Source organism: Monomorium pharaonis, chromosome 6 (assembly GCF_013373865.1).
Source record: "Monomorium pharaonis isolate MP-MQ-018 chromosome 6, ASM1337386v2, whole genome shotgun sequence".
Taxonomy (NCBI): Eukaryota; Metazoa; Arthropoda; class Insecta; order Hymenoptera; family Formicidae; genus Monomorium; species Monomorium pharaonis.
In genome coordinates, this window is record NC_050472.1 from 23251812 (window position 1) to 23270701 (window position 18890).

The following is an 18890-nucleotide window of genomic DNA, read 5'->3' on the forward strand; positions in this document are numbered from 1 at the left end:
GATTACACTAAGGTTTAACGCATAAAACTAAAATGTGGTATATACAAGGCATGTGGCCGAAATTTCCGAACCAAAATACTATAACAAAAAGGTTCTCAAAAAATAATCAATTAGTACACTAAAATTATTTATAGATTTTTATTATCGCTCGCGCAGTATTAGTGAATATATTTATAAAATCCTGTATAGCACAATATTAATACTATTTATTTATTTAGCTTTATTTTAATTATTTTTGTGCACTTTGAAATTTGGGTTAACAAAAGGTTTTGCGTGTGCTTTTTAAACAAAAATAGATGAATTTAAAAAAAAAAGGTCAATTACTATTAATAATTTTACATTTTTAGAAACGTAACCCGTTTCAATAATGAAAGTACAGGCTTCCATTACAATTATTGAATTTTTTATTAATAATTACGAAAATAAAAGTGCATGATCTTGTTCTACAAATATAGTTCAAATGTCGAGTGAACGATGAGAGTACCTGAAAGTTATTAAATATCAGATTTTCACTTCTCATTTTTGATTTGTTAATATTGCGGTTATAGTACATTCTCTTTTTACGTATTACGATGCCCTACATGCATTGTCCTCGATAAACATGAATTTTCAATAGACAGATCTTTACATATGATAGGCAGTGATAAATTTTTGAAGTATTCTGCGAATCAAAATGAATTTTTCCCATTTTTGTTCGGCATAGTTTAATAACCATTTGCATATGTCTTACCGATCAATATCATAGAAAGCATCCGAGTAGGGACGAGCAGTCGTCAAATCCCGACGTCAGATAAAAATATATCAGCTGCATCACTAAAGTCGGATGAAATCTCACCCAGCTCCGCCACATCTCACTTATCTACCCCTTCGCCCACCCATTTCGCCCGCTCTCGGTTCTTCACATCCTCGTCTTTCTCGTCCAGGATTCTAGCCCGCTTTTTTTGTTCGCGAAAATCCGCGATGGAACCTCCGTGCAGAGAGAAGTTTCGGTATGCAGTAGCTCTCTCTAAATGCCCCTCCCCGGCCTCCCGGTCCTACGTCCCCTTCTATTTTGCTTGTTCCGCGACGATCGATATCGCCGACACTCGTGATTCTGAAGCCGGGTGCCGGCTTTCGCGGCGGGATAGAAGATAGCAGAACACGCTGCGAGACGCAACATTGGTCTTCCATGGAACACGCGCGAATCATTCGTCACAATGGTGACGTGCTGCCGCTCGACTTGCCACCCCCTTGCTGTCCCCGCAATCCCTCCCGTTCCTCGAGAGAAGTCTATCGCTACCGCGCCCGTACGCGCGCGTTCGACGTTTCCTTCCTGCCTTCCATCTTTCCTTCCTTCCTTCCTTCCTTCCTTCCTTCCTTCCTTCCTTCCTTCCTTCCTTCCTTCCTTCCTTCCTTTCTTCCTTCCCTTCTTCCTATCCGATTTCCCGCTCCACCTGTTTCCGCGACGAAGAGAATTCCCCCTTCGCCCGAAACGCGATCTCGCCGTCGCGTCGTGGCGCTGAGACTAATCGGTAACATGGGCACTCGGGAAATCTTACGATCTGACCAATTCCCCGGGAAAAGGAACGACAACTCTTACGGAGTTCTACCTAGAACTCCGATGTTTCTTTGCGACGTTAATTTGCGCGATGTTTCGCCTACGTAGATTTCTCGTGAGATTTTTAATATAGATGTTATGCGATCACTGTTGCAATTTGCAATAGAAGTAGCAGTATGATAGTAATGCATGTACATCCATGCACGAACTGTGAATTTGTGAAATGCAGAGTCTACACATATTATTTAGACTCTAATTTTTGTTTCTTTCAACGTAAGGTTATAATTAATTATTAGAATTTTATAACATTTCATTTAAACATTCACATGTTTTTATGTATGTGATAACGAGGACACAGACTGAGATAATTTTGTGTAACTGCCATTATCGGATTTCAACCGAAGTGAAGCGAATTCACTTTACACAGTGCATGACCTAAAAAAGTTTTAATCATATCGCATTAATAACGAACTAATCAGGCACCAGTTAGACTGTTAATTAACTGTCTCGACTGTAGGACGGATGATGAATAATTTAATGTTTACGGTTCGTTTGCACCCTAATCAACCGAGTCGCCTGCGTTAAGCGGGCAATGTGGGAAGTTGGGGTTGTTTAGATAAACCAAGGAGATGGCATTATTTGGAGAGAAGTTTACTCGTCGTGAGACAATCAGATTCGTAACTAGACCTCGCGCTGTGAATAAGAGCTGAATAAGATCCGGCTGTAATTTGTGGAAATGAACCGATTGTCATCTCGCTGATGTGCATACGAATGACGATATATGCTGGAGAATAAACAAAAGCTAACGGATGCAATTTCTATCTATCAGCAACGTAATTATTAATATTGATAAATTCTAAATGTAAATGTTTATGCAGACTACATAATTTTAATTATTGAAAGTAAGATTAATACTTTTGTAAGATTAAATAAGATTAATATCAATAGCATATTCAATCCTTAAAATGGAATCTTTTATTGAGCATGTTTCGTAGTTTAATATTAAAGAGAGCTACACAAACACTTTATTTTAAGCCGATTATATTGAGCAAATGTGTGAATATTAATTAGAGGTGCGAAGTGATAATTCTTTTATGCATTTTATTAAGAAAATATAATGAAGCAATCTTTAACTTTATTCTAAACTCTATAAAATTATAACACAAAGCTATGAAATGTTGAAAGAAATTTATCAAAACGATTGTCTATTGTGTATACAAATTGAATAGCTTATATATTTTAAATTTTAAAACAGTTTATATGAATTAGAATTAGAAATGATAAAAAGGTTTTGGGAATCAATAAACAATTAGTGCGTTAGTTACGCGCTGATACAAGATTAGAGACGCGTAAATTTACTGAAACATATAACAATATAAATGAAACAATCAAAATAGGCGATTGATTCGAAATCGAATTATCGTTAATTTGAAATTCTCAAACTATTCTAATTCAAACCTTTCAGATTCGAATTCGAACTATTAGCACACCATTAATCTGTTACATAATTATTTTACACTGAGAGGAAAATGTATAGAAGTATTGAGAACCAAATTTTTTTTGTGACATTTTCTTCGATATTTACTTGTTATAAAAAAATTTATTTGTGAAAACAAAATATACATTTCTGTGAAATATTCAATGAAATATACTTCAAAAATATATTTCTGTAAACTATACCTTATTTAAAGAGATAACATCCAGTGTGTATACAAATAAATAATTTATTTGTTAGAAATAAAACATTTAATTTACCTTATTTAAATAAACTATTAGAGAAAAATACTTAAAAGTTTTTTATGGGAAATGTGTATATTTTACTCGAAAAATTTTATTCCTAAGAAATAAACCAATTAACAAGAAAAATGAGATGCATTTTATAGAAATGTGTATTTTGTTTTTACAAATAATTTTTTTATAACAAATAGATATCGAAGAGAACGTCATAAGAAATATTTGGTTCTCAATACTTCGACATTTTTCTCTCAGTGTATGTCAATGAGGACTGTTATATATTATCGCAATCGTATTGTAACGATGCGAATGTGAGTTTATTTTAATATCATAAATTTATAAAAATAATACAAATCTACATTGAAGAAAAAATCGAAATAGTCAGCAAACAAATGTTACTTACGACGTTTCCGTCAATATTTATTGGTTATAAGGATATTTGATTTTGATAACGAAATATATATTTCTGTAAAATATAGCTCTACATTTTTATTATTAAGTGATTTATTGATTAGGAATAAAATTTTATTTTGTCGTATCTAAATAAAGATTTATTTCGGTGAAATAAATTTATATTCTGCAAATGAATTAAATATCTTTTTCTCGGTGTATCTCTTAATATATATTACGTCATTATATTATAATGGCATATATGTTGTGTCGTTATATAGAATGCGCAAAAACTTGAATAACTTTAAAACCGCGAACCAGGCATACCGTATTGCAAGTAATATTTGTCCTCGTTAAGAGACAAAATCAAAGGTGATAAGGGAATAAGGGACAGAGTTAGACCGAGTATAAGAAGACCGTGCTTGAATCTTAAACTAACCGGCACGACTACTGGCACATTTCGGAGACGAAGTGCTCAGGCGCGGGCATGAATATGAATGAGTCCGCGGGGTGATATTCTGAAGTGCGAAATAAAATAATTTCCTTCGTCGTAGCTCGCGGCTTCATGTTGCCGCGGAATATGCACGAGGCAGGCACGGTGTCATCGGGAGACGCGCTTGGGAGGCGAGAGAAGAGCTGGAGCACGACGAATAAAGTACGACGAGTGACGAACCGTAGGAGAGACGCGTGAGATCTGTGAGCCCGTTTCTTTATCGTCGTATCGCGGCGAACGACGTTTCTCTCACGCATTTCTACCGCGCGCATGCGGCCCGATATTCCGTCTGTCGAAATTTCCAACGGTGGCCTGGAAAGGCGAGGGAAATACGCGCGCAAACGAGATGCGGGGGGAGAGAGGACATGCTACGAGTGGTGAATAGTTAGTAAACGTTAAGTAACCGGCGCTGTATCGACCTGCCAAGTGTGTGCATATCGGATTTCGGCGACGGTGGTGGAGGCGACGACGACGACGGCAGCGGCGGCGGCGACGGCGGCGGCGGCCCCGAGGCACAATTCAACGAGATATTACATTTAAACGGGACTTTATTTACTCAGCCGACTGCGTTACTCGTACGCCGCGATACGCGCTCCCATCCCCTTCGTCTTTTCTCTTACTCAACTACCTGCTTCCGTACCAGACGACACTTCCTGCGGCTATTATCCAGCGTGTCGCCCGTTCTCCGCAGTTATTTCGCCTACAAATCGCTACCAGATGGGGAAAATTGAATTAGTCAGGGCCACACTTGTAATTATAGCCTGGTCGACCATCTCGACCACTCTACCACAGTCTTACCACTGGTCTTACCACTGTCTCGCTCGTACTACTTACGTCCGACTTACCGCGCACGTACGAGACCGCCGGTAATAGCAGTAATTTTTCCTACGTTAATTTCATGCAAAACTTTCCAGCTTCGGTCGTCGTCTACATCGCGAATGGTCGTTCTCTCTCTTTCTTTCTTTTTCTCTTTTTTCTCCCCTATTTTTTTTTTGTTCTTTAAGCACAAAGTGAATCTGCACGCGCGCCAGAGATGGCAGGATCGGAGCGGGAATATTAGAAATATTGGCCGAGTATATTTTTCGCCAGAGTCACCCCTTCCGCAATGCTTCCGAGGGGTAGTTCTACGTATACATATATATATATATATATATATATATATATATATATATATATATATGTCACGTGGCACCCTTAGTGGTTCCCAGCCGTGCCTCTAGAGTGCTTTTAAAAATAATGAAGATCACTTTCTCTGCCCTGTTATTTTCTTTTTATCCGACCTCCCTGCTTCGTCGAGCTTTCCTTTATTGCCTGATTTATCGCTTGACGTTGCAGTGTTAATATATTTTCCGTGGGATTAAATCCTGAAATATGACGACTTCGAAACCGAGACTGCTTACTGCAAGAATGTAGAATTTGCAAGAAAATGACTAATAGTAGGCCGTTGAAATAGAGATATCTGAAACTTTACGCGATAAATAGAAATGAGATATAGAATCCCTTAATTTATAGAATTTTTTAATACTTTAACGCGAATTTTTCTCCACTCCTTCATTAGGTTTCATGCTAAAAGATATGATGGCAAAATTTAATGACGTTGTTTTTCTTCTTATGTACACCACTCTCTTTATCTCCTCTTTGTTTAGACAATTTTCATCCTCTCTTTTGAAATGTTGTAATTACAGTCGGTACTTTAGCTTACAAATGTCAGAGAAAAGAGAGTTTATTATCCGAGAGAGAGCAAAGAAATCTAAAGAACTCTGAAATTCTACGATATAACTCCGTATTGATGATTAAACAGTAATTATTTCCTATCTTGATTTTTCGAGCGTGAGTTTGTTAAAGCAATCTGGGTTCACAAGATCTTTAGCGATCTCTGTATTTAATATAGGAATGTTCACGTCGTGTTTACCGCTTGGTACATAATACTTGTCATGGAAAGAGCCGGAAGAACAACAATGCTTGCTCTGAGAGGAAACTCATGACTTTCATAAGTCTTTGTGCGTTTTCCGAGCGAGCTACCCGAGCACGGGCTGCAACTTGTTAAAATTCCATCGTGATTTCCGCGCGAAGCTGCGAAGGTAGAAGCACGTCGAAAGAAACGATGCCAGCACTCGGATAATCTCGTGGCACAGATTATTGAGCACGTTTCTCACAAGTCCTTTCGCGTTTACTTCAGTAAACCAATAAACTCTAACTTCATTTCAGGTAAATCCTTACGAGTTTCATGTTCGAACTATTTGATCGGTGAAGATTTTCTTATCTAAAAGACTTGTCAAAGCGTGTAAATTGATTAGTGCAAATTTATGGTCTTGAGTTACAATTTCACGAGCCGCTTAAACCGATCGTTTGTGCGACAAGAATAATCACGTGACTTCCGACGCAGAATTATTCAGCGGCTGTAAAATTTTGTAGTTTGGTTAGTTGCTTATTGTTTTTTGCTCTATTTGAAGTATACACTAGTTGTCGCTGAAATAATTCTATTTGACAGATTTATGAAATTATGTCTTTGATTATCTTTGCTTTCTAGTAGTGTAATATTTTATATATGATTTTTTTTAATACAGCTTAATTTATATAATTTATAAAGCGGATAAAATAAGGGATATCTTATACAGTTATATAAAGAAAAAATGGATTTAATTAATGTAAAATGTAGTTATAACATTTTGACTGTCTTTGATGAAATACAATTGATCCATAATTTTTATTAGAATATTCAGACAAATTTAATGACTGTATTCTAAGTAGAGCTACACTGATGGAAAGAAGTTTGATTACATTAATTAAAAGTTTGATAGATTCAACCAGTATATTGTCTGTTTCGAAAAAGAACGAATCAAAATTCGTAGAGGAATTGAATTATCAATTTTCTGATTTAATTTTTATACATAACTATAAACTGTTGAAATATTCTCTCATCTTTGCTTTTATTTTTGAAAATGTTATATTTCCTACGATTATCTAATGGTGGTATTGTTATTTATTCAAAGTTTGATATATTTAAGCGGAAAGTGTTAAATAAATCCTTTTAGTTTCATCATATCTAAATGTTCTGGTTGCACAAATATTTTATCTAACAACCAGATAGGAATTCTATCCATTTCTATCAAAATTTGCTTAACCAAATATAACTTGTTAATTTAATCATAATTGTTTTTTCTGTATATATATATATATATATATATATATATATATATAAATCTTACTCTAAAATAATATATATTTTAATGATTGTTTTGATGACTACTACATTATTCCATCGTGATGAGATTGCGATCAAACCAAAGATAGTTATAATACCGTTCTACCGTCGTGTCTCTCGTCGCTGAAAACCTACATTCAACGTTTCATTGAAATAGTTTGCAGTAAAAGTTTATTATTCTCGATTGAAGAGCTCTTCACCAAGTAGGTTTGTATGGACGTCATGCAGCTTTAACCGGTTCTCGAATGTCGCGCGTTTTCAACGGACGAGGGAAAACTCCTCCCCTTTCCCTTCATCCCCTGATAAATGTCTGCAATAGCGCATAGAACAATCGGCAATGTTATCTCGCGTAAGATCTTGCTTGATCGAAATACCTAGCGGAAATGGCCGGTCCAACTTAACTTCTTCTCATATGCCTCGACGAAATAGTCTTACCCGATTCGCTTGGTGCACTCGCAATACGCTGCAAAATGCAGATACAGCCAACAGCCGAAAAGCGCGGCGCAGTTTGGAAATGAAATTTCGCAGGAATTTATGATAGTTTGCACAATAAAAGTTACCGTAGCTATCCGCGCAATCGTATCCCATGATAGAACCGCGGTATAACGTATATATAACGGAATATTCGTTTTATACTCTGTACATCGAGCTGTACGATATGCTACGGAATAATAAAAATATAATAGAAATAACAAACGCAAATCAGGGCGCAACATTATATAATGTTAATTTTCGTGCGTAACTGTGTTTAATTTTGAGTCTTTCCACCGTTTGCATTTATTAAACTTATATACACGGGTTTTTTTTTAGAATATATGTTTATATAATAGAAGCATTTTTGTTAACGTTTCAGTGATTGTTTTTTGGTTTTTGGTTTTTTGTGCAATGCAAGAAAGAGCTGTTTAATATTTATAATTTATTTTTGACAGAATGTGAGTAAAATGTGAAAGAATTCTACAGTCTGTGATTTGTTCCTAATCGCCGGAAGAAGTAATCAATTGCATAAGCGGCAGCAATATGGTAACAAAAAGCAAAGGCATAGACAAAGTGAAGCAGAAACTTAATGAGAAACCATTGAATCACCTTTGGCACCGAAGTCTGCCGCCAAACGCTATTGCGGTTTCCGGCACAGTTAAAGGTGATGAAGTGTGCTAAGAAAACACCGAAGTGCGCCGTAGAAACGTAGATAGACAGACGCAGGGGCGGTTGCTTCTGAGGTAAGAAGCGTGACCCTTAATTTCGTTTCTCGTTAAATCGTTCTTTAACGAGAAAATAAGGCCGTCTTTGTGTCAGAACTCTTGAAATACAAAGACGCGATTTCCCTAGCGGTATGTACGATAATGTCGAACGAGATGAGATGTAAACGTCGCAGATTAAAACTGACGTTCTGTTTGTTTGCAGTTGTCACTGATTCCGAATTCTATAACACTTACCAATAGTTCAGCAGTTCTCTGTTCTTAAAAACACAGACTTAAAATGTTTAAATTTAATCTCATGTAATTCGTAGCGAGCTAAATGTGTTTGGCAATTTGCTTCAGTAAACGTTTCGTACTTCAAGTTTATAGAGCGATTAGAGTGACAAGTATTTTAAGATCAGACAATATAGTAAATCGCCCCTGCACATTTTACAGTTATTGTTATCTCCGTTTAGATAATACGCGACTACGAGCGCTCACGTTAAATACCTATTCCAAAACTGTTCGCAGGTACGCGCGACGGCAGAAATTCATATTCATTAACTGCGGACTGTTATGCACGAAATTCACGGTATATCTAGTATGTAATGTATTGTGTCTTTCTGAGCGGAGCTGAGTCATGTTATTAAGCACTCCGTGCCATACCGACACATTGGCTTACCTTAATCAAAGCTTGTTAATCAGTTTGATAACGACTTTCTGAGGACGTGCTTGCGAATTCCAGCAGTTTCACTCGATTCTCACTCCCATTATCATTAACACGTTGACGTACATTAATACTGTGACGGCCATTATGACAATGGCATGTCTCGTTGATGCACAAAATTTAGCATACTGCGCACTGTATTACCAATCAAGTTGAGACAACGAGCGCATTTATGCAGAAAGGGGCCTTTAAGTAGCCTCAAATAAATAAGTAAAACATAATCCGAGAAATTTACTTAAACATGGAATGCATCTGCATTTTTCAATAATGATTGTAGAAGATTGTACTTAAGAATTTTAGGCCACATAAAAAGTTTCTAGTCTCATTTTCTCGATGTACAATATAAAAAAATGAAACTCCCGTCTCAACTCTTTGGGAAAGTTAGACCTACAAAACCATTTACTCTGACATTTTATCATCGCAATGAATTTCAAGTTGCTTCAAGCGCCTTATTCCCTTTTTTTTCATTCCTCGCCGTGGCGTCGTAGGCGCGACAATTAACACTGCGAAGTGTTTTATAATAAAGCACTTGGGGGCATAATTAACACTGTCCTGTATCCGAGCTGTCGCGCTTAAAAGACCTAAAAGTAACTCAAACTTATCTCGAAGCTTTGCTTCTCTGTACTGTCTTTTGCTCTCTTCGCTCAACGATATTTTCCACTCCATCCTGCTTCCTTTCTTCCATCTTTCTGTTTCCCGTTCTCCGCGAGTTCTTTGTACCCATAAATAATTCAGATGCTCGGAAACGTCGTAAAGACATTAACAAAGGTAAAAGCTTTTAAGGGAGACCGGCCTGAATCTTGAACTTGTGTTACACTGCTTTAACGATAATAACTCTGCAATCAGATCAGACTATGCATTGTCTAGACATGCGTGCAGGCGTGCCAGCATCAAACGTTTGTAAGTGAATAATAGTCGAAGTGATTAATCAAGTACTTAGCTCGCGACAGGTTTATCTTGATCAGATGCATGGCACGCGGCAGAAAGGAACATTTATTAACATGAGTGATGCCAAAGCGAATAATCGTCGATATTACATATTTTATCTTTTAAATTTGAAAACTTAAACATTTTTCTATTTTTTGATTTTTCTCAATGAAATTACGTGACATGACTAAAATAATATGTCATGATTAGTACAAATCATTTTTATGCAAGTATCTTTTGCAGCAAAATTTTAAATTATACATGCTTTAAAAATTGTCAAAGACTGATTTATTTTATAAAATAATAATAATTATAATATAATATAATTTCAACTTTATGAAAAATAATTTGAAACTTAAAAAGAGGAAAATTGTTATTCATTTATTTTAATAATGTCATATTGGATTCTTTATAATTATTTCATCTCACAATTATTCGACAATGAGTATTAATCCTTTCCGAGCAGTTTCAACGCATAAAAAGTGCAACCAAATAGTAGGAGCTTATTTTTTAATTAATTTACGCTATATAGTCTGTTTTAGAGAAAAATTAATGCGCGTAAGCCGAGACAAAAGTAATATAACAAATTATGATAAATAGATGCCGGTTTTATTAATGTAATCAGGGCTATGCTGACTCTCTGGTTTACACTATTTTCTATCTTTACCTACTATTAGACGAGGATTTCTAAAAAGACAACAAATTACTAATCAGACTTACAATTAGTTAGGTTAAATGGTCTTTGCAACTTAGGGATCTTAAATTGGCTTTCCTCTATGTGGATATTTCTTGCAAATACTCTAAACATCTGAGTTTACTACTGTATATGTTTCGTTAAATGTAATAACGTTAAATATTGAAAAAATGGAAAAGGATTGTTAAAAAGGATGTTAAAAAATAAGTGCGTATTTAGTTCTAATTGTTATATTATCTTAATAATTAATTTATTTTATTTGTTGTGTTCTAAAACATCTACATTGTTGTTGCAGAGTCCGAATTGCCCCGATTTGCCGAGGAAATCCAAAACGTGACAGTAAGTGTGGGACGTGATGCCCTATTGGCTTGCGTGGTGGATAACCTACGACATTATAAGGTACTTTAAATTAAACTGTCTTTATTACTATTGTATATATGTCAAATGTCATATAGAGCACAGCTACTCGAATTATCGGCGTTAAATCTATCGATTAAAACCGAGTTTGGAAAGATTAATAGCATAACCTTTGATATTATAAGGTGACATGCTCGAAATGAAATTTGTTCTCCGTTTCTGTTCCACTGTGTCGGATTTCATATGGAATACCGTTATCGTATATAATTATTCACGTTTTTCTCGAGGCGAATTCGAGCCATCGATCGAAACATTTAGAAAAATTGAGGTCACGTATCTATATTCTACCATAATAAAAAATATAAGACTCTACAAGCATTATCTTCTAAATTACAATTTTTTACCCAATTCACATTGTGTAAAATGAACATAGATAGGAGTAAATATAGAACGGAAGAAAGACTATCAATCTAATTATAAATAAAACTATTTTGAATAATGTGACGCGAATTATAGATGAGCTTATGGAAAACGTTTTCAACATGGCAAATTGCTATTAAGCAAGATTCGAACTTTTCTTGCATCTCCGTCCAAGAAGTACTTGCACAAATTAAATGAAGATAGCATCTACTGAAATCCCTACGGCGTTTATGGTTCGTAGACTGCGAATTGGACGGTCCTAGTTTACGTGTCGTTATCAAAGACCTCGCATAATTGCTTCATTTTCCTTTAGTTAATTGAGATGTCATAACAATAGGATACAATTTATTTTGCCGAGTAGCGACAACACTTGTCAGAAATAATGCAGCCCGACGTAAGTTAATAACACGTTTCTTTTTTCCCGTGCTGACAATTAGAATTAAGTACAATTTTATAAATTATTTTGTATCGCCAGCTAACTCTACTCGTCATGGATTTTAGTACATCTTATTAAGTGAGTAAATTAAATTCATATGTTTCCTTTAAGCGCATTTCAGAAATGTGCCTCGGTACATGTAATATAATCTGCAAGGTATCCGCCACCCGTCTTTTGAAAATTTAATGAGAGATGAAAGATTTATGTTCTCGTCGTTCGACGAGCTTTCGTACACTCGGTATTCGCTGCGCATTCCAAAGAGAAAGCATATTTTGCATTCAAAAATTTTCTTCCAATGGTATTTTAATTCTACTATCCATCATTTTAATCGGAAGTCTTTTTTGTGAATAGTGTCAAATGCTTTTTTGTATATTACAGCTGAAAAATTTTTAATTTGTAAGTTTTTATATCAAAAAAAATATATACAGATATTACATATATATTTTTTTTAATTGTTTATAATATGACAATGTAAGTTTTAATCTACATAATAATAAGCAGATGCTAACTTTTAAATTATTGACATTCTGGATAAAAAAATAAATTTTTTATAAATGTATATCTATAAATTTTTAATGTAAAACTTTATGTGTTTTTCTTTTTTTAACTTTAAAAGTGAAAGTAATATTTAATTTTACTTACAAAACTTTTTATTTCAGAGCGTATGAATTTCTAAATTAATTTAAATTTAAATTTGTTAAATTTAGTTTTAAACTTAAATTATTACTCATATTATTTTCTATTTGAGTACAATTTAATTTCCCGTTTTTCTGTTGTTCCTTTGTTTCGAAACAATGTCAAGTTTGAGGTAAACTTTCATCCGTTACGTCGATGAGAATGCGTCAAGAGTTATGTCAAGATGAGTTATTAAAGCAATATTGTAACGAATACTACGAAACATGGTTCGGTATAAACGTATGAGTATGTGTTTACATGTCTACGCATATTTCTAACATGTAGCGTAGTCTCACATGTACATGTATAAATACATAAGAGTACATATACTGGGAGCTAAAATATTCGCGAGTGAGCTGATCTTTTCTACGAGCGATACTCTCCAGTCGTACTACTGGAAACACGAAACATACTTGAGTTGCGCTTGCGGTGGAAATTATACTGCTGTAGAATTCGCGAGACTTCGGGCATGTTTTGCATGCTCAAGAAACCCTCTTGCCCGTATCGAAAATTCAACGACGAAAGTGTGTGAGAGACAGGCGGTAGTGAGAAGAAAAGTGAGTAGTTCTAAGCCTCTGTCAGTTTCTCGAGATATATGTAAAGAATGGAGAGTACTTCCTTACTTTCTCGATTATATTGGCTTTAAATAAAAGAAAGAAACAAATATAATATTTTTTATTAAGTAGTACATTGTCTGTACCTCAAAATCCTATATAAAAAACACTGTAAAGCTAAATTTATTCTAACATTAAATGACATATAAATCATTTTTTAAAAGAAAGAGAAATTTTTTAAAATAAATACACATTTTTCTAATTTAAAATACAATTAGATTTATTTAATTTGCAATTAAATAAATGTTTATTTACTGTTCAATTGAACGATGCTTCGATAATTAGGCAGACAAAGCTGAAGTATAAGATTCAAGAGTTTAAGAGAAACATGTTTCTACCATTTGTTTTAGGTGGCATGGGTGCGTGTCGACACACAAACTATACTGTCGATTCATCAGAATGTAATTACTCAGAATCAGCGAATCACGTTATCATACAATGATCACCGTTCATGGTATCTTCATATAAAGAATGTTCAAGAAGTTGATCGTGGATGGTACATGTGTCAGGTGAATACGGATCCAATGAAGAGTCGTCAAGGTTACGTACAAGTTGTAGGTAAGTAATGTTTGATGTACAAATCTTTTCAAATGCATCTATCTTGTATTATTTAACATTTATACATTATGATATTCCAGAAGATTATATTTTTGTTAACACATTAACGTTATTTAACAAATGTGTATATTGTTGTAAAGAATTTAAATTTACATAAATACGACATAAAAGTAAAATTTTTTTAACATTTGTGTTACAGTACCACCGTCGATTATTACTAAAGAGACTAGTACCGACATGGTGGTCCGCGAAGCTTCCAATGTGACGTTGACATGCAAAGCGACCGGATATCCGGAGCCTTACGTCATGTGGCGACGGGAGGATGGCCAGAACATAAATTATAATGGCGAGAGTGGTGAGTCACAATTAATTCACCATTTTCACGAATAGACAATCATGTAGGGACAATGATATTTGGAGCTTAACACCGGATATGATAGTTATAACTTCCATAGCCGTTGAGAGATATGCCAGTCGATAATACATATTGCATACAAATGATAAATGATGTTAAATTGTCCCTAGATTGGTTATTCCTAGATTGGTATTTTCGTTTAAACATATTACGAATTAATCACAAGGTTATATTTGTGATTAACGACTATATAACTGAAATATCTAATTTTACTGCTAGGTACTAAACTTGAAATTTAGGATGACATTATCTTTAATTTTATTTAACATAAAAATCTAATATTTAATTGGAATATTTTAACAAAGCTGAAATTTTAACTTACTAAAAGCGATATTTACTTAAAATCTAATAATTTTATCTATATAATAATATAATATATATATTTAAATATGATAATATTAATTTTTACACGGAAAAAATTTTATAGTAAAAACTATGTATAGTTACTACGTATAGTAATAGCTACGGATTATAAGAAAAAGTTTTAGAAAATTATAGCATAAGTGTAATTTTAGTAAATTATACCATAGTGTAAATACTGTGGTAATTTAATGAAAAACCTAATAAAAATTTTCATAATTACTTCTTTGGTCCGCGCCTACTATTTACCATAATAATTTTTACTATAAACAATTTTTCATGTAGATATATATATAAAACAATGATAAACATAATAATACTTTTGAAAATAAAAACTACGTTAGCTATTAGCTTACAGATAATATTACAACTCTCTAAAGCATAATCAGTGGATATTCACTGATTCGCAGTGGCATACTTATAACTATGATAATCAGTGAATATTTACTGTCTTTCAGTAATTTTCACTTTAGAATTAGTGTATAGTCATTGAAAGATCAATGTATTTATTTCACTGATTGATAATTAGTAAATGATTATAAGTATATCACTGAAAGTCAATGTATTTCCACTGATTTTGTCAAGTTTTCACTGATTGTGATTTACAGAGAATAATTAAATATATTATATTTAACGCGAAATATGATATAATTTATAAATTATCTGATATTGAATGTATTACATTTGGCAATTATTATTATCTTTGACAATTATCATTAAATTATTATTAAATTTATTTTTACATATAATCCTTCTTTATGTTTTTCTTGTTATTCTATAAATAATATGATTTGCATGAGAAAATACACACAACTACATCTGTAAGCCGTATCATCCATCCCACTAACGGATGCTGTGCTTTAACGATTAATTATTCCTCTCGTAGTCCAACATCAAAATTCGGTCGAGTAAGCCGTGGCCAGAACGCAATTATTCAGGCGCGCGGTATAACCACTGCATATTGCCAAACTGTACTGTAATGTGTCCAAAAGTACAGTTGCAGTTCACAGCTAGTTCGGAGTTCGGATCGATACATAAAGATACCGATATGTTATTGATACGATAGATTTAATTTCTACACGACATATCGCCGTGCTTTTATTTCTTTTACGTTGAAGTTTTCAGGACATTATTTGGTCTTATTTTATTTTTTAACAACTTTTTTATTGTGCACATATAAGAACATAGTAAACATTTATAGCCGAATGTTCATGTATTATGTACATTATAGTACAGTAATCTTATAAAAGATGATTTAAAATATATCTCTTATAAGACATTATTTCCAACTAGCTATGCCCTGTCACGCGTTGCTGTGGGTCTCTATTCTTATGCTACGTTTTTTTCAAATTTTCTTTGCTTTTGTTGTTTAACTTTCAAGAGCCTTGCTTTACTGTTGCTCTTTTTATTTTATTTTTGAATAAGCATTTATCTGCCGGTCTCTCTCCGTCTCTCCCGGTCTCTCCCTGTCTCTCCCGGTCTCTCCCCGTCTCTCCCCATCTCTACCCGTCTCTCCTCGTCTCTCCCGGTCTCTCCCCGTCTCTCCCCGTCTCTCCCCGTCTCTACCCGTCTCTCCCTGTCTCTCCCGGTCTCTCCCCGTCTCTCACGGTCTCTCTCGGTCTCTCCCTGTCACTCCCGGTCTCTCTCCGTCTCTCCTGGTCTCTCCCGGTCTCCCCGTTTCTCCCTGTCTTTCCCCGTCTCTCCCCATCTCTACCCGTCTCTCCTCGTCTCTCCCGGTCTCTCCCCGTCTCTCCCCGTCTCTACCCGTCTCTCCCCGTCTCTCCCGGTCTCTCCTCGTTTCAATGTGTCAAAATTTCAACAATATTAATGAAAAACTATTTTTTACACTTAAATTATGGCCATCATTTTTGAAACACCGGTATATCCAAAATCAAACCCCATAAGAACACTCCCGGTTACGAATGCAACGTTGTGTCAAAATTTCAAAGCAATCGGTGAAAAACTTACGGAGATCTTAGATGAGGAACAAACATTTACATTTTTATTTATATAGATTTAGATTAAAATTGAATGATGAAAATGAATTTTGGTGAAAGTAAGTACAGTATTTATTAAATTATGTATAATATTTATTACGTTAAGGTTGACAATTATTAAACTTTGATATAAATAATGGATCGATAATAGTGCAGCTGTGGCATCCTTGTCGTTCCAAAATCAACATGAAAATAACCATACGACATAAGAACATGTCTACTTCCTTGAATCCGACTCGATCGATGCTAATTACCCTCTTAATTACTAATTATGACGAGACCAAAAAGTACAAGCCAGTCTGTCGGTCGGGATGGAAATGTACGGGAAGGCGAGATGTCAAACCGTCTATAGATTCTAGAGGGTTCCCTCAATAAAGGATAAAGGTCGGATTTAATTTCTGCGCACTAATTTAAATTTTCATTGCCTTCCAGGCATACGCCGAGTGCCGACGCTCAGAGGATCGTCAGATCGTAAACCACTACTCTATACTAAGCCGGCCGTATAAACTGATACTGATAAATATGGATGTCGCGCGTTCTGATATGGAAAAATAGTCGATTACGTAGTGTGATATACTCATTATCCGTTGCCAAAGTGATGATTGCGAGAATGATTGCGAACCAATATAACGAATAAGTGGAAAGTACTTGCATTAACATCGAATTAAGACAAAATTAAATGTTTAAAAAGATATATAATTTATTTTATTTTTTTCTGTTTGCATCATTCTCTATTTATTACCTTTCTTATTTAGATTTAATTCTAAATAAGACAAACGATATTTAAAATAACAATTTCAAGAATTCTTGCAATAGAAAATCATAAAGTGTAATTTTCTTTTTAAATATTTTTATTTTTACTCTTGAACATGCCGCAATTGCATCAAATTTGACGTTGTTATTTAAAAGTTTTTTGCAGATATATTATTATTATTATTGAAATATAATGTATTAAAATGCATTTATGCAAAGTAAAGCTAAACACAAATTAATCTAATATTTAGAAGGAAAGTATAGAAGAAGAAAATATAAGTTATATTTTAAATTGAAAATCTACTTTTAATTGTAGAGAAGATAAGATATAATATAAACGTAACATTATTTTGATATTATTATTGAATTTTTTTAGTTTTTAAAATGTTTAATTACTTTAATTTGCAAACAAATTTATTTCGTGAGTAATAGTATTTGCTATTCTATTAGTATTGGTAAAAGCCTGTGCTATTTAAGTATCATTTATTAACACACAAACGTAAATTGCGAGTACTATCGCAAAAAATTCCATCTCTTTTCGTGTTGTTCAAGCCATTATAATGTAATGCATTTGCCACCTAATCTTATCGTAAATGGAAGATAGACATTGAATATAAATGCTAGAAAAATCCAATAATGCAGAAAAGGAAAAATCGTCAACGACATAAATGTCACGATAATTATACGTATTATTTTAAATTAACATAATGCACTCTTAACAAATATTTATTGCCTTGAAAATGTACATTGAATAAAACTTAAAACGATAGCTGAAGTTATGAAATGACATTTCCTAACATTACTGTGTAAAGAGGAAATAAACTTTTATGTTCGCGCGTAGCACATGAGCGTTAAAGAGTTTAACACCTTTTAGAAGCTATGAATATTTTTATTTATATCGAGCCATTACACATCCATTTACATAAAGTATTTCTTTCCGAAGATATCCACTTATATTGTTTCTAATTCTTTTATTTTTTCTTTAAAAATTCAATATTTGATCTTGCAGGGAAAAATAAAAGCAAGCTATCGTGTTGTAAGCTTTCATTGAAAGCTTTCCAAACTGTTGATATTTTTATTAGCCTTTCACGAACAATTTCGCGATTTTTTAAATAATTTTCTAGGATTACAAATTAAAGTACTCTTTCTCAAATAAAACCAGAAATGTTTTAATCAATTTTTATGCTATATTTTAGATTATTGTAAATTAGATATTAAGACTAGAAAAAGTTTTCATAAAATTAAATTATTTATTTATTCCGTTATACTTTTTTAAACTGTTATTCTGTCTACAATTACGGATCTATAAAGTTATCGTACATCCCGATACATGATCGATATCAATGGATGTGCAGAGGAGCTTTCTGGCGAGCCGGTGATTCGTCATTTGAGAGATGCGTCAGATTATCCGCGTAATTGGACG

General features: G+C 34.0%; 1 protein-coding gene across 6 annotated transcripts in view; it reads left to right on the forward strand.

Annotated features, from left to right (window-relative positions):
* The window catches only part of LOC105834144 (lachesin), a 171609-nt gene that overhangs the window by 132617 nt on the left and 20102 nt on the right, over positions 1-18890 (forward strand). For all 6 annotated transcript variants that reach the window (XM_028190565.2, XM_036288849.1, XM_036288850.1 and 3 more), the window contains exons 3-5: positions 11178-11281; positions 13735-13942; positions 14142-14297. In XM_028190565.2, the coding sequence (XP_028046366.1) occupies positions 11178-11281; positions 13735-13942; positions 14142-14297 (468 nt within the window). The remainder of the gene's footprint in view (positions 1-11177; positions 11282-13734; positions 13943-14141; positions 14298-18890) is intronic.